Source organism: Cucurbita maxima, unplaced genomic scaffold (assembly GCF_002738345.1).
Source record: "Cucurbita maxima cultivar Rimu unplaced genomic scaffold, Cmax_1.0 Cma_Scf00002, whole genome shotgun sequence".
NCBI lineage: Eukaryota > Viridiplantae > Streptophyta > Magnoliopsida > Cucurbitales > Cucurbitaceae > Cucurbita > Cucurbita maxima.
In genome coordinates, this window is record NW_019272018.1 from 359,510 (window position 1) to 375,103 (window position 15,594).

The following is a 15,594-nucleotide window of genomic DNA, read 5'->3' on the forward strand; positions in this document are numbered from 1 at the left end:
GTATTGATTACCAACGTTTTCCTTTGAGAGAATTAGTGACGACTGTCTTTTTAATTGTGTAACATTTGTCCTCTTTAGATTTGATATTTAGAATACTTTTATTTAGCGGTATCAAAAGAACCCCATAACCTGAAAACATCGATCAACTCAACCTCTACTCTGTACAATTTGAGTTGGGTTGAGTTCAAATAATTGAAAACTTTATGATTTCTTTTACTATTTATTTATTTTTACCGCTCTTAAAAATAATTTTTAATTTAGGCAATTTTTCAAAATATATATTAAAATAAATATTTTAGGAGGTAAACATTTCATTTTTTATTAAAACACAAAAAATTGAATAAACCATTTGAATAACCTCAACAAATGTGATGTTCGGGGAGGAGAACAAAATCATTCACAAGGGTATGGAAACTTTTCCTTAGCAGACACGTTTTTAAAGCCTTGAGGGGAAGCTTGAAAGGGAAAGTCTGAAGAGGACAATATCTGGTAGCGGTGGACTTGGTCGCGGGTTAAAGCTTTTATTTTATTATTATTATTTTACAATTTGCACATTTAAAATTTTTCTTAAAAAAGGAATTAGAATCCAATTTATGAAAGTTTATTTATTTAGTTAATATATTGTAATAAAGTAATGTGTTTTACACGTGTGTACATATCATCTCTTTATTCGTAGAAATCAACGGATGAAAAAAGCACTAAATATTTTGAATCCTTTTGAATTTTCCACATAAACCATACAAACTCCGAGACTAAGGTTTGAAAACCGAACCGAAATGTCATCGTCCTCTTCCACTTCTAGGCCCCTCCCGAACGGCACTCTCTCAAGCTCCACCCACCGCCACCACCCGCCCTACAGCCCCCGATCCTCCTCCTTCTCCTCTGCCTCCTTCAAGGGCTGCTGCTGCTGCCTCTTCCTCCTCCTCTCCTTCCTCGCCCTCCTCGTCCTCGCCGTCGTCCTCGTCGTCGTCCTCGCCCTCAAGCCCAAGAAGCCGCAGTTTGATCTCCAGCAGGTCGGCGTCCAGTACATGGGCATTACCACTCCCAACACTCCCACTAGTCCTATGGCTTCCCTTTCCCTCAACATTCGAATGGTTTTCACTGCCGTTAACCCTAACAAGGTCGGGATCAAGTATAGCGAGTCCCGTTTCACTGTTATGTACCGAGGAATCCCGCTCGGTCGAGCTTCTGTTCCTGGATTTGTTCAAGAACCACATAGCCAGCGCCAGGTCGATACCACTGTCGCCGTCGATCGCGTCAATCTCCTTCAAGCCGACGCTGCTGATTTGATCCGTGACGCCTCCTTGAACGACCGTGTTGAGCTCAGAATACTCGGCGATGTCGCCGCTAAGATCCGCCTCCTATCCTTCAATTCCCCCGGCGTTCAGGTACTATACTATACCATACTATACTTACCTTTTTCTTTCTAGGAGATTCAGATTTAGGGACATGGATGTAATTAGCTGATTTCTGGTATACCCTTCTGGTCTTCCGCATTTTAATGCTCTGCCACGCCCTGCCATTCCCTGCCATCTGCCCCCTCTGTTCCTCTTGAATTTATTTCTCGTGTTATAAATTGGGTGAGTTTGGATCAGAAATGTTCAATGTTTTTCGGACTTTTTAATGTTTCTTTTCCTTAATTCTGAAGAACACATTGTGCATAAGTAGAAAAAGCTTTGAATTCGTAATAGTTTTGATACACATGAACACAGAAAATGGTAGAAAACTTTTCTGCTTTGTTTTTGGAAATCAAACAATAAGATTAGTAGAAGAAGAGATTGAAGAACAAAGAATTTGCCAAGAACTCTTTTATGTTCTTAACTGGATTAGAAAGGATCTGAACTGAACCCCCCATTTTGTAGCTTTAATTGTTTGTTCATAATTGTTTTCATGTAATATTTTAGTCAAGAAATTGAGCTGTGGAGTCTAAAAAGAAAGAGGGAAAGCGACAAGAGAAAGTAGCATCGTTTTCCTTCATATTTGCTTTACTTTCACGCCCATTTTGTAATCTTCCCAATAGCTTTGGCCATAGCTGTTGCTGCAACTCCTTAACGTTATTAGATCAGCAAAGCATAGCTTTATCCAATGATAGAACCAATTAGATACTCCGATACCTTCGTCAATCCGAACATAGCTATGCATCAATTAGATCTCGGATGAATTCGAGAAGACTTTTGGTGGTAGCGGTGTTTTTAAGTGAAACGGAGGTTCGAACCATACCTTTGAAGTTATACCCACAAGTGCTATATTGGTTTCGAGTCAGGGTTTGCCTCCGTTACGCTGTTGCTAACAAATACCACTATGTTTTGTTTCGATATTCTCTGTACCCTTTTTTTTCTGATCCTTCGATAAAAAGATTCATAGTCGAGTGGACAATTGGATCTCATCTCTCTAGACGAGAAGGAATGGTGACAGCTAATATTGATATCAAAAGGTTGCATTATTTAGGAGATGAAAGGAACCTTTGGATCATTCCCTGCCCCATGTGACTTTTGGATGCATCTCTTCCCATTTCCTATTCTTTTGTTTATAATATTATTCTTTCACTTTCGATTATTTTTACAATGCTTTCCTTTTCTTCTTCTTATTGTTCAGGTTTCAGTGGATTGTGCAATTGTGATCAGTCCAAGGAAGCAGTCTCTTACGTACAAGCAATGTGGTTTTGATGGCTTAAGTGTCTGACTCTGGTCGGTTCGTGTTTCAATTATTTCATTTTAGTCCCTATACGATTTATCAATTCAGTTCCCATCCACAACCACGAGTCAAGAGAAACGGTTGTGGAATTAGGGACTGAATTGAAATGATGAAGATTTTTTGGAAGGACAAAATTAACGAGAGGATAGCTACTCGGGAAACGATTTGTAGAGAGAGTGATTACTCGAGAGAGAGATTTAGCCGAAGAAAATGTAATATTATGAACATTTTTTTACGAGAATATTACCGATTAAACGAGAGACATTACTCAGAGCGAAAATTGATGTGATTTTGGGACTTTATAACTTTTTAAAAGATTTGCTTTAAAAAGAATAAAACAAGATTTGGGGATTTCTTTTTCTTTTTTTTTTTTTTTTGGTAATGTTGTTTTCTTCAACATTAAGGAAGTTTTTTTATTGGGTTATTTGAGTAATTATTTACGAAAAAAAAAATTAATTGATATGATCTACGAGAAACATTCAACCTATCAATATACTATTGTGTAAGACATGATTATCATTATCATCATCATAGTGTACGTGTTTGTACTTGTCAATAATCTGATGAAAGTGAATCTACATTATGCATGAGGTAATTTTCATTTTAAATCACTCACGCGAAACAACTCCACACATCTTTCCCACGTTACTGTTATAGATAACATGTATGCATAAGCCTTTATACATTCATCATTTATAACATTACAGGGATTGTATATCAGAAAATTCATTATCATAATGCAACATGACATCTTATACATGCACATCATTGTAGTATGAGACATCATCATATATCTTATGTCATCATGTTGTAATATGTTGACATCTTAGCGAATTATAATATCATAGTACATCGTATCACAACATCATCATAATACATCATAATGTCATATCAACTCACATCATCATAACACCTCATAATATCACATTGAATCACATCATTATAATATCACATAAACATACATGACATTACAAGGGCTACTAGGCATGTGTCATCCTACATAAGACAAGTCTTACAACCAAGTCGATAGTAAGGCAACGTATTTAGTTGATTTAGGTTGGAGTTACTAATTCTTCTTAGTACTATCCTGCATTTACTAATTCTTTTTTATATGTCCATGTCCCAACATAACGAACACGAAAGTCTTATTTGTGTTCTCGTATGGTTAACATACGGTTTTGCACGTGTTAAGAATGAAAAACTCTAATATCAAGTTAAGAATGACAAATAAGAGTGGGATCGAAAGTCCAATTTTCATAATGTCAGAGTTGCTTAGAAGATTTTCTCTCCCTCAACCGTCTCTTCTCTTGTTCTTAAACCTCTAGGCGAGGGAGAAGACACTTTTCTCGAGCCCGCGTGTGTCTGAAAGCGATGTTCTCCAGCCTTGTACAATGAGGTATTCGATAAAATCTACGTATTGGTCCGTTTTTATAGTTGTACGCTAAACACCAAAACTTAACCCATTGTTTACAAAAGTGACACATACTAAGCTTTTATTGACTTAAAACTCACTCTAAATACCATAAGATATGGTAGCAAACGCATAGTTCCCATGTATTGAATAAGACTCATAAATCAGTGTTTACAAAAGCCCATAAAACCCACAAAGTTAACCAAAAAAGCCTCAAACTAAATCGAGATTGATAATGACATGTGATGAGTTAAAGCAGACAATATTTGCAAGACCGTTTCCTATATTATTATTATTATTATTATTATTATTATTATTATTATTTATTTATTTCCAAAAACAAACTATTTAGGAATATAGATGGAGTAAGTTTGGTGGTTTTGGTTCAAAAGCTGAGAAGGAAGAAAGATAAAATTAACGATTGCGTGTCATCTAAACAGCCATCGAAGCAACCTCACCACGACCGTCCGATCAAATCCGATCAGATCTGCCGTGCGATGAGAATCCGACCCAAGTCTCCGCCTTTTCAATGCAAGAAAACGGGCTTCTCGCGACGGCGTAGCCAAGCCACATCATAACTTCACCTCCCACTCGCTTCTCAAGCGCGTGTCTTCACGCTCCTTTCCTTCTCTCCTCTCCTAATGCTCACGCAATCTTCTTCCATACGATGAATGTACGAACCAAACTGAAAGAGAAAGTGGCGTGGAAATGACAAACTATTCGCCTTTCTCTCTCTCTCCGCTGTTAGGTAATGGAATGGGTAACCTATCTCTCTTCTGCCTGTAACTCCCTCGATTTCTTCGCCTCCTTCTCCCGTTTTCTCCTCTAAAACCCTTACTCTCTTCTCACTTCCGTTTTTAAATCTTTGATTCGTGTTCTACTGTGTTTCCCTGAATTTTGGACAGATTTACATACAGTTCTTCACCCTCTGCGTTTTTCGGTATCGTTTTCACTCTGGGGTTTTTATCGTTTCCGTTTCGGTTCTCTTCATCTTGTAATAATCGCGGTTTAAATGCTAGATGTTTCATGTTTCTTCTAATTCTTGTCAATTTTTCTTGTGAGGATCTCCGTTGATTTGGATTTTCCCTTTTTTAAGAGGCCATTGTCTGCTTTTGAACTTATATTTCTCTGAATTGTTGTTTTTTTCTCACATGGATTAAAGTCAAGCCCATGTGCGTGTTCGGTTTTTTTTTTTTAATCAATTCCATCCCGTTTGTTCTGCTAAGCACGTTCTTGTTGTTAGCTCTCTGCTATTTACACGCATCCTTTAAATGATTTTGTGTTTTTATTTGTGCTAATGCGATTTCAGGTGCAGTTTGATCTCTCCCTTCTGACTTCTCTTGGATCTAGATTTCCTTGAACTTTGAAGCTGGTGAGTATCGGCTTTCTAATGTAGATGTGTTTTGGAGTTTGTTGGAATTTATCCCAGAATTTTGTTGATCTAGTAGATTTTTTATTCTTACTTTTGGTCTATCTGTTTGCCATTCCTTGTATGTTTTGACGTTTGGTAAACTGAATGTGATTCTAGGATCTCTTAAAGATGCTAACCTTCTATCATAGATAATGGTTTTGTTCATTTGTTGTTGATCTTTCCTGCAATTTCTTTGTTGAATAGAAGTTAGTTTCTAGTGTTAAACGCTAGGCAGAGGATATTTGATCTGAATTCCCTTCCAATTTTCCGTTAATTATAGTTGGTTTTGTGCAAATTACTTGGCTAATTAGCTTCATAGTTTGATTTTACCTGTTTTCCACAACCGATTGGTGTATATGTTTTCATTAAGAAAAGGTGTAATGTTTAAAATTGTTGTGAACATTGAATTTACCTGTTGGATTCGTGATTTGGAAAGAAAGAATAACTTCATTTGTTCTCAAAATAATAAATCACATATGAGGTTAAAGTATGGAAAATGATAGAAAGAAATTTTATATGACAACTGGCAACCATTTTTTTTTTTACTGAATTCTTGTCCTTCAAAACTTTAAATTATTCTGGTAATAGTTCTTGAACAAACCTTAACTTTTCTTGGATTAAATTACAAACTTAGTCTATTTAATACCTAAACTTTAAAAATATCCAATTATGATCCTATGTGTTAAAAATGTGGTTCTATGCACGATAACGTGACGCTTATTGAACCCATGGAAGAAGGTAAACAACATGACAAAATAAGGTGTGATCTTGTGTAGAATGCATCCAATATTTCTCTTCATAAAGAGAGTATTTATTAATGGTTCTCTTTTATGATTTAAGACTGATCTATGCCCCAGTTATTGGAAATTGCTTTACAGAGATATAAATCCTAGAATGAATTTTTTTTAAGAGGCTTAATCATATTTCTTTATGTAGATTTGAAAGCATGATTGTCTCCTTCATGGGACTGCATGAGATTAAATTAAGTCAAATGATATTTGATGACGTGCGTTTGTATAAAAGCTATTTTGCTCAGATCCTGGACATGATTTAACATTTCAATTGATCATTATTATTTTAAAGTTTTAGATATATTTGGGACACATTTAGAACACAGAAAATGAAGATACTAAAGTAAAGGAAAAGAAAAAAGAAAAAGAATATAAATCGTCTAAGCTTTGGGGCTAAACAAATAAAGACACAAAATTAGATCAAATGAAGTAGAAAAAGAGAACGAAAATAAGGAGATAAAGCACTAGTTTAGAAAGATGATACTGAAAAAGAGTCCAACCCTAATTATTAAAACCCTAAATGATACTGATATAAGAAAGAACACTAAAAGATCATTGAAGAATGAGGAGATGAAGCACTAGTTTAGAAAGATGGAATCCCCTCGCCATACATTCACTTCTTTCACCTGCCGTTGTAGCTATAGTTGAGAGAGAGAGAGATTAGTTGCATCCTTATGTGAGAGTCAAAGAAATATTGTCCTTGCTCTTGAAGAACTATTGTTATTGTATGTGGGAGAGGGCTGATTTTATTTGTTAATTGCATGTGAGAGAGGACTGAATTTATTTTGGGTTGATAGCTCCATTGCCACATACTGAAGGAAAGCTGAGGTGGAAGTAAACCACCAACAGCAAGGTTATTCTTTTTCTTTTATCCATATCTTGGTAGTCTCTTTACCTCAATAATAATTATAAGATAGAATTTTCTTCTCGCCAAAACAGTATGACCATGTGCAAGTCATAATCTTAGAATAAGGAAGTTAGATATTGCATAGTATGTCAAACTATACACACACATGCATCTACATATTCAATTTTCTGTGTTCCCTGCCTTAACGAGTTTTCTGCAACAAAAAGTGTGTCTACTGAAAAAATAAGGTACTTTTTAAACAATATTTTCAGACAACCCTTATTCTCTCTTTGCAGTTTTTGTTAGCACCATTTTAAAGCTATTAATAAGAACTTTGATTGGATGACACTTGCAAAGACTGAATTTATTATGCACGTTGAAATCATTATTCACATATTTCTAAGGACAGCTTCCAAACAAGGCCCATATGTCCAACCGAGGGAAGGACAATAAGTGGTGAATTTTGGACAACGACAGTGTATTTTGTTTTCTAGGATGTTAGAAAACCCCACATAGCTCTCTCTCTTCAGCCTGGTGTATTCTTTGCAAAAGGCAAGGAGAAGATGTTGCCCATTTCTTTCTGCTACACCCTTACTTCTTTTGGCTCGTCTTGGAGTAGTAACCCATCCAGGAGATAGCAAAAATGTGGATCAAGGCTATAATTGTTCTATCTCTTGTTTGAGAATTTTGGATGGAAAGAAATGGAAGAATTTTCAGAGCATCAAACACCTTACCTCCATTACTGATGCAGGATCATGCTATTATCTTATTAGAGGGAGCATTGGAGAAACTCTCATTAATGAACGACCAAAGGGCCATAAAGAACAACTCTTTATGTTGTGTGCTTGCTTCTTTAATATCGTGTAGTCTATGAAAGCTCAGAGTTAGCCACTAAGCAGGTGTTGTTTACCAATCCCTGAGGAGAGGTGCTAAATTATGTATTTACTACTCGGTGTCAGCTTGTTTACATTTCTATCTTTGTGTTCCTTTGTCCTTTTGTTTCTTTTGTTTTAGGTGGTTGTGTGCTGAAAACTCTTTCAGGTTCAAGATGTGTGGTTTACACTGTTTGTGAACTTGAATTCCTTAACGAAATTTATTGTTATTTGTTCATCAATTGAAGCTCTTGAGGTCATTATATGAATGAGGACTTGGTACATTGTTGTAGGAGCATACATAATTTGCAGTGCGATGTTCATTATGTATTTCTTACAATCCACTTGGTTTTGCTGATGTTCATATTACCTGCAAATGTTTGGCTATATATCACAGATTGAAACTCGAATGGCAAAAGGGAGAAGGGGACGTCGCAGGATGGCTTCCCGACAATTCAGATCAAACCCATATCCACTCCCTTATAAGCGGGATTTCACAGAGGATTTGTGCCCAAAGAATTGTGTCAGCGCTCTGGATAAGAAGTATTGGGAAGATGCAACATGCTCTGTATGCATGGAATACCCTCACAATGCTGTTCTTTTACTCTGTTCATCTCATGATAAGGGTTGTCGTCCCTATATGTGTGGCACAAGCCTTCGTTATTCCAACTGCCTTGACCAGTACAAAAAGGCTTACACCAAAGTTATTTCGTCCAACAGTGCACAACCAGTACACGCCTCAATTGATTATTCAGCTGTTGTAGAGGATGCAAGTTTTCTTGGTGAAAATCATGAAGTGACTGAGCTTGCATGCCCCCTCTGTCGCGGACAGGTGAAAGGATGGACCGTGGTTGAGCCTGCCAGAGAATATCTGAATGCAAAAAAGAGGACCTGCATGCAGGACAGCTGCACGTTTTTAGGAAACTACAAGGAACTGAGGAAGCATGTGAGACAGGAGCACCCATCCACAAGGCCACGGGAGGTAGATCCCGTGCTTGAACAAAAATGGAGAAGACTGGAACGGGAATGTGAAAGGAACGACGTGATGAGCACAATCAGGTCGACAATGCCCAGAGCTGTGGTCTTTGGGGATTATGTGATAGAAGGAAATAGCTTTGGGTTTGATTCTGAGGAAGAGGAAGCAGGGTTGAATGCGAATTCGAATGCGAATGCGGCTGAGAGGGATGGGGGCTTTGAAGTGGGCTTTGATAGTAATCTGGTGAATGTGTTTCTTCTGCTACATGCCTTTGGTCCGTCAAGTAGCGACCTCAATAGACGGCTAAGGCAGCAGCAGCAGCAGCCAGAGAGGAGTTTCCCTCCCGGACCAAATGAAGGCGCTACAGGTATTATTCCCAACACCACTCCTCTCAATAGTTTTGATTCCATTAATCTAGACAGTGACAATGGCGGAAGTGGTGGCAATGACAACGGGGGCAGCATGTCATTGGTTAGCCGCCTCCGCCGCCACGGAAGGGTGCTGTTGGGACGGTCAGGTAGGAGACGTAGGCATAGAGAGAGTAGTAGTAGATGAATGAATGATGAAAATGGGCAGAGAGAAAGGAGGGGAGTAGGAATAGGAAACATCTCTCAGGTACATAGCATAAGAAAAAGAAGTAGAAATCTTGATAATAAAGGAATACAGAGTTGTGGAATTTTGAGCAAAATTTATGACGACATTTATTTGCGCCCCCGTCCGTCCATCTGATAGGGGAGATGAAAAGCTTTGGCAGGTTAAGAAGCCTGTGATGTAATTTATTGTGAATTTGTATAATTTCCTGATTGCCTTATCCTCCTCTTGATGATATATGCTTGGATTTGCTTGAAATTTACTTGTAACCATCTGAAATTAATGGATCTTCTGGACATTGCTTCCTTCTACAACAAAGTCATTAGACTAATGACACCCATTTGTTCACAACACCCATTTGTTCACATATTATAACTGCTCTGATGAATCTTTCACTGCCTTTACTCTCCATCTCTTCAGAGTCCTGCTTGCCTCTCTATTTATTATTCATAAACTTGTAACTTTTAAGTATAAAGGCCTTTTGTTTTTTCAATCATATATATCATTTATGCACATGATGATATATTCTGATACATACAGGGTAAACAACTTGTAATCGTAACGATCTTATTTACTCATTCTCATAAGTATAAGCCCGTTACTATACGTACGTATACTATGATGCTTGGAATAGAATTGATTCCAATGAAAATTCTTTTAAAACTTATCAAGTTTTTTAAAAAATGTTAAATAGTCATAAAATTAACTTAGGATGAAAATGTCATTGCTACATGGGATTGACTTTATTTTTTAGATAAGGTTGGATTGGACGTGTAGCATTTTTCTATACATAATCACCACATATGCACGTGGGTCTACTAGACCACGGATGATGCATACTCATGCCACAAAGAACTAACAGAAAGGAAAGGAACACTTAATATTTTGGTGTACTTAGTGATCATAAGACATATAACATGTATAATATCCCGTAATACTTATAACATACCATGGACACATTGCAAAGGAATGAGAGGGAAATCGACCCATAATCAGCCAAATGATTAAAATTCAACATTCATATTTTTAAGAAAAAAGTATAGATGCTTGGGCCGTATTCTAATATGATACCATCGTTATAAAGCAAATGATATGTATTTATACAATATATGGACGGCTCAACTGGAACCTGTAATTTGGATTTGAGGCATAATAATCTGCGTCGGACCACGACTTCCTCTGGTTTCAACAACCTGAATTTTGGCAGTGTCTTAGTTACTTGCCCTCTTGCTGACGATGGGTAGCAGCGATGGAGGCGGAGGAGATCAACTGAAGCAAATGGCGGGGCTGAACAAAGCCCTAAAAGAGGGGGAAAGGATTCTGGCGCCGACAAGGCGTCCCGATGGTACTCTTCGAAAACCCATTCGGATTAGGGCTGGCTATGTTCCGCAGGAAGAAGTCGCCGTTTATCAGTCCAAAGGGTCTTTGGTATGAACAGCAGCCTTCCCTTTTCCCACGCTTTGTTGCGCTTCTTTCTGCCTTTTCCCTTTCTTCTTTTCCTTTGAGCTATAGTCTGCTTGCACCTTTATTATGTTTCTGTTGCTCGTTTAACTCGCTTGTGAAACTCATACTGGGATAACCAAATCATCCTTTAAGCTGCTGCCGTTTATGTGTTGCGTTAATGTGATATGTCAAGGCTGCTCTCTAAATCACTATATTTTCCTTCTCTGTGATGTATAAGACGAAGCACTGTGAAATACTGTAGCCCGTGACTTCAAGCGATCATTTCATCCGGTGGAGCACACAATAGAAAGAAAAGAAAAAGTATGTAAATGATGGAATAGTATTGCGAAAGTAATGAGATAATGGAAGTTAAAGAAATATGTTTCTTTAAATTATGTCAGATTGGATTGGATATTTGAATGTATGATCTCTTACAAACTTTCGGTTGACTTATTAGAATATTAGTTCTCAGGGAAGTTTCACTGTATTTTTTTTAGTTTTGGAGTATTATTGTTAGAGTTTTATGTTACAATGTAACTAGTGGGCATGATAGCCATTGTGGTATTGATGGGTAGAGAGTTACCACCTTTCAGTTGACCATAGGTTACTCTAGAGTTTATTTTCAAGCCTATAAATAGTCATTTATGTTTTTGCTTTACCATTATGATTTTGGAGATTTTGGATACTAGAAGGATAGTTGCATATTATGCTTCATAAACCATGAGCTTGTTCCTTTGCGTTTCATGTGTTTAGATTTGCATGATAGAGTCATTTAAGTAGTCTTGATCAAGCTTTCTTGTGAATTGATTCGAATATTGAGTTTAGAAACAAGTTTTTTTTTCTTTTGATATTGATCATCAAGGTAAGCTACTTCTATCTTCTTCATTGAGGTGAAATCATCTTGATTTGGGAGTTTTAGCATTAGTGATCTAGGGGTTTGCATATCCCTAAGAGTTCTTAGTACCAATTGGCTAAGGGTTTCATATCATTTCTTGGGATTCCATAAAGAAAACTAATGCTAATAACTTGGAATTTTCCTTCACAAAGTATGAGATACCGTGAGCTGTTTGTGATCTAGGTACCAACAAATCCCCTAGTTGGGACAGCTACACTATGGAATCTTATAAAAAATCTTGGAATGTCCTAAAACCCGACATGTTAAGGCTGTTCCAAGATTTTTCTTTTTTTAAAGAATGGTATCATCAATGGAAACCTTAACGAGAATTACAGTTGCCTTATACCCAAAAAGGTGGAAGCCATGTTAGTGGGAGATTTTAGGCCTATTAGCACACCATCTCCTTTCATTCATGTTATCAGAGCATCCATACAGAAAATAGAAGAAAAATCTTTGGGAAACCTCGTCAAAGCTTTTGGATAGTATCACTTCACTTACTATATCTTGTCGTAAATTGTTACCTCTTTTTAGTTCTTACTCTTTTGACTCTCTTATGACCAATTGGAGAAGCCTTTGGCAGCCCTTTTGGCTTGGGATTTCTTTCCCCTCTTTTGTAATTTCATACATCAAGGAAATTGTTTCTTATACCCAAAAAAACAAAAACAAAAACAAAAACAAAAAACCAAACCAACATCTTCGTGCGTGGAAAATTTTCTTCTTTAAAATGATAAAGATTAGATAATACAATTCTTACCATAACTCGCATGAGTAAGGAATCAAAGGAGAAGTTATTTTATGTTCTTGAAAATTATAATTTGAGTGAAAAGCAGTCACTGAGTTCTATTGTTTTTCTGGTTGAAGTTTGATTCCTTTAGTTTACAGCACCCTAATAGTCATCTTTCTGTCATTCATGGGGATTATTTTCTCTGTGGGATACAGTGGAAAAAGATGGCATCCCATGACGGGCCTCCTGGTTATGATCCACCATCAGATGTAAAATCAAAGAGCAAGTCTGCCAAGCGGAATGAGAGAAAGAAAGACAAGCGAGTACAGGTTTGTTTTCCCCTCAATTGAGAATGTTACGTTATGTTTCTGATGGCATCTTAAATATTGTGAGACAAAATATTTGAAAAGCATAATGCCTGTCATCAAAACAAATTTATTTGTGATCCCTAACTGGCGATGAAAGTAACTAAAATTTATATGTCCGGAGGGCAGAAAACGATTTTCATCTCTACTTTCTGTTCTTTTCCCCCATCCAATGAAGTATGAGGACATGGTATTTTCTTCATTGTCATTTTTCTGCAGGCAGCTCATGAAAATGACAAAATTTTGGAACAAGTTGATGCTGGAGAGATCATTGAAGCAAAGGAATCATATGTTGATAATGTGTCGGAACCTGTCCAGTCATTAAGTACCCAGATGAATGAACTTGCTGTTTCTACGAATCAAAAAATTGAAAACCCTTCTTCTGAGCCAATGGATGATCAGCGGCTTCCTTCCAATGACATCGACAAGAGAATTAGAGCAATAAAAAAAAAGGTGAATACAAATTTGCGTTGGTAGAATATTACAAATCATATTAGATTCCAAGTCTTTCATGAAATTTGTCAATCCCATTGCATAAAAATTCTATTTTATCTACGCATTCTAAAATAGTTTTCATCATACAATACAAATTCAAGAACTAAAGGGAAACAATTAGATACTTGTTGTATCATACTCTTTGAACAACTTTCTTCCTGTGGGTACTCCTTGTTGGTATGGCATATTGGCCGGTGTAGATCTACCTGATCTAGTTAGTTAAGTTATGAATTAAAAAAAAATATGAGTTATAGAATGATTATTGTTTTTAAGGCCCAATTAGTTGTTTGTAAACTACATTAGTTAAGAATCTCATGTGCTGTCATCCTTAATTACCTTGATTCTGATTTCTTCACCTTACTTTGGGAGGCTAAAATGTTGGAGAAGATCAATATTTTTGCTTGGTTGGTTACCTTGGGGAGGATAAACGTTGTAAGGAGATCCATTGTGCTCTTTCCTCTTAGTGATGGACAGCTTCAGTAGACTCCTCACAAAGGCTGAATTATGAGGCAAAACCAAAGGCTTTCATGGGGGCAAGGGCGAGGTTAGTATTAGCCACAGACAAGTTAGGCCTCCCCCTCAACAATTTAGGCTTCTGCGCCCAGGTTCAAGGCCTTGTTACCAAAGTTGATAGACCCAAAGAATTGAAGAATGGGAAGCATATAGTCTGTTATAAGTGATTACGTTTCCAAAATCCAGAATGGTTGAGGAGTTTTAGAATTTTACTCTCCTCTACTCTAGACCCTCGTACCCTTTGTCGTCTCTCCTGAGCTGTATTAGCTCTAATATTACAGAGAAAACTGTATAGTAAGTATATAACAGCCTAGCTAGTTACAGCCTCATACTAGGGGTAGTTGTTGTAGATGATGCTGGTGGTGTTTGTGGTTTGTTTTCCACGCACTTATAATGAATGTTTCATTCTCCTCCTCAACCGATATGGGATCTCACAATTCACTCCTCTTTGGGGCCAGCGTCTTCGCTGGCACTCGTTCCTTTCTCCAATCAATGTGGGACCCCTCATTCTCACCCCCTTCGAGGCCAAGTGTCCTTCCTAGCACATTATCTGGTGTTTGGCTCTGATACTATTTGTAACGGCCCAAGTCTACTGCTAGTAGATGTTGTTTTCTTTGGGTTTTTCCTTTCAAGCTTCCTCTCAAAGTTTTTAAAATGCGTCGGCTAGGGAGAGATTTCCGCACCCTTATAAAAAATGCTTTGTTCTCCTCCCCAATCGACGTGGGATCTCATAGTATTCTTGATGCAAATGCTACTTGTTCAAGAAATTCTTTTGTTCTTACAGTATTACTTGCACTCGGTGCCATAACTTATATTTTCTGTTTGCGAACATCTTTTAATGAATTATTGGTTGCTTTATGGACAGCTGAAGATCTGCATTTTTCTCTATCTTTGATCGTTTTCCTTGTTTTGTTCTATTGTTTCGGTTTGCAGATTCGAATTGCAGAAGCTCAGTTGCAGAAAACGCCACAGCAAGATATGAAGCCCGAGCAGTTGAACAAGTTATCCAAACTCGAAGAGTGGCATTCTGAACTAACGCTTCTAGAAGAACAAAGGGCAAAACTAAACACGTTGACATGAATGACTGCAACGCAGCATTATTGTTCACTTTACGAATGCTTAATGAAGAAAGAGACCTGGAATTGCTGCAACTTGAAAATCTGGTGGCCTGTAAAACTCATTTTCTTAATGTGTTTGTGTAATATCATTTCAACTAGTTCTAGGAACCCGCTTGAACTGTAGATAGTGTTGAAAACATTGATTTTCTTTCGCCCGAACATGATTTAAAGTGATTTAGAATCAAAATCATCGTGTTTGATCAATGAATTCATTAGCATATCAAAACTCGAATGGTGACGTCTCTTGACAAATGATTCTGCATATGATTCTAAGCAAACTTGGATGGGGCAAGACTGAGATCCCATTGCTCTGGTTTATGGCCACTTAAACAATGAATAAGGTTGCTATGTGTCCTATTGGTGTCTTCCACTTGGCTGGCTCGTAGAGCTATGCGTAAGTCTTAGTCTTCTCATTTCGTCTCGGACATCCATGCAATTAAAACTAAGT

General features: G+C 37.3%; 3 protein-coding genes across 6 annotated transcripts; all 3 read left to right on the forward strand.

The window, feature by feature from the left end:
- Positions 1 to 677: 677 nt before the first annotated feature.
- On the forward strand, positions 678 to 3,004 carry LOC111468981. The gene is made up of 2 exons (XM_023114164.1): positions 678 to 1,388; positions 2,596 to 3,004. The coding sequence occupies exons 1-2, from the start codon at positions 777 to 779 to the stop codon at positions 2,680 to 2,682; spliced, it is 699 nt and encodes a 232-aa protein (XP_022969932.1). The 5' UTR covers positions 678 to 776; the 3' UTR covers positions 2,683 to 3,004.
- A 1,698-nt stretch (positions 3,005 to 4,702) lies between these two features.
- LOC111468804 lies at positions 4,703 to 9,944 on the forward strand. 4 transcript variants are annotated; one of them, XM_023113947.1, is made up of 4 exons: positions 4,703 to 4,853; positions 5,011 to 5,045; positions 5,415 to 5,477; positions 8,424 to 9,944. In XM_023113947.1, the coding sequence occupies exon 4, from the start codon at positions 8,436 to 8,438 to the stop codon at positions 9,555 to 9,557; it is 1,122 nt and encodes a 373-aa protein (XP_022969715.1). In that variant the 5' UTR covers positions 4,703 to 4,853; positions 5,011 to 5,045; positions 5,415 to 5,477; positions 8,424 to 8,435; the 3' UTR covers positions 9,558 to 9,944. The 4 variants fall into 4 exon arrangements, with proteins under 4 accessions (XP_022969715.1, XP_022969713.1, XP_022969714.1 ...); XM_023113945.1 differs by lacking the exon at positions 5,011 to 5,045 and having other exon boundaries at positions 4,704 to 4,853; XM_023113946.1 differs by lacking the exon at positions 4,703 to 4,853 and having other exon boundaries at positions 4,860 to 5,045.
- A 761-nt stretch (positions 9,945 to 10,705) lies between these two features.
- Positions 10,706 to 15,362, forward strand: LOC111469007 (partner of Y14 and mago-like). Its single transcript, XM_023114200.1, has 4 exons — positions 10,706 to 11,021; positions 12,871 to 12,984; positions 13,240 to 13,473; positions 14,962 to 15,362. Exons 1-4 carry the CDS (start codon positions 10,830 to 10,832, stop codon positions 15,106 to 15,108), a joined length of 687 nt encoding a protein of 228 aa, XP_022969968.1. The 5' UTR covers positions 10,706 to 10,829; the 3' UTR covers positions 15,109 to 15,362.
- The last annotated feature ends 232 nt before the right edge of the window (positions 15,363 to 15,594 follow it).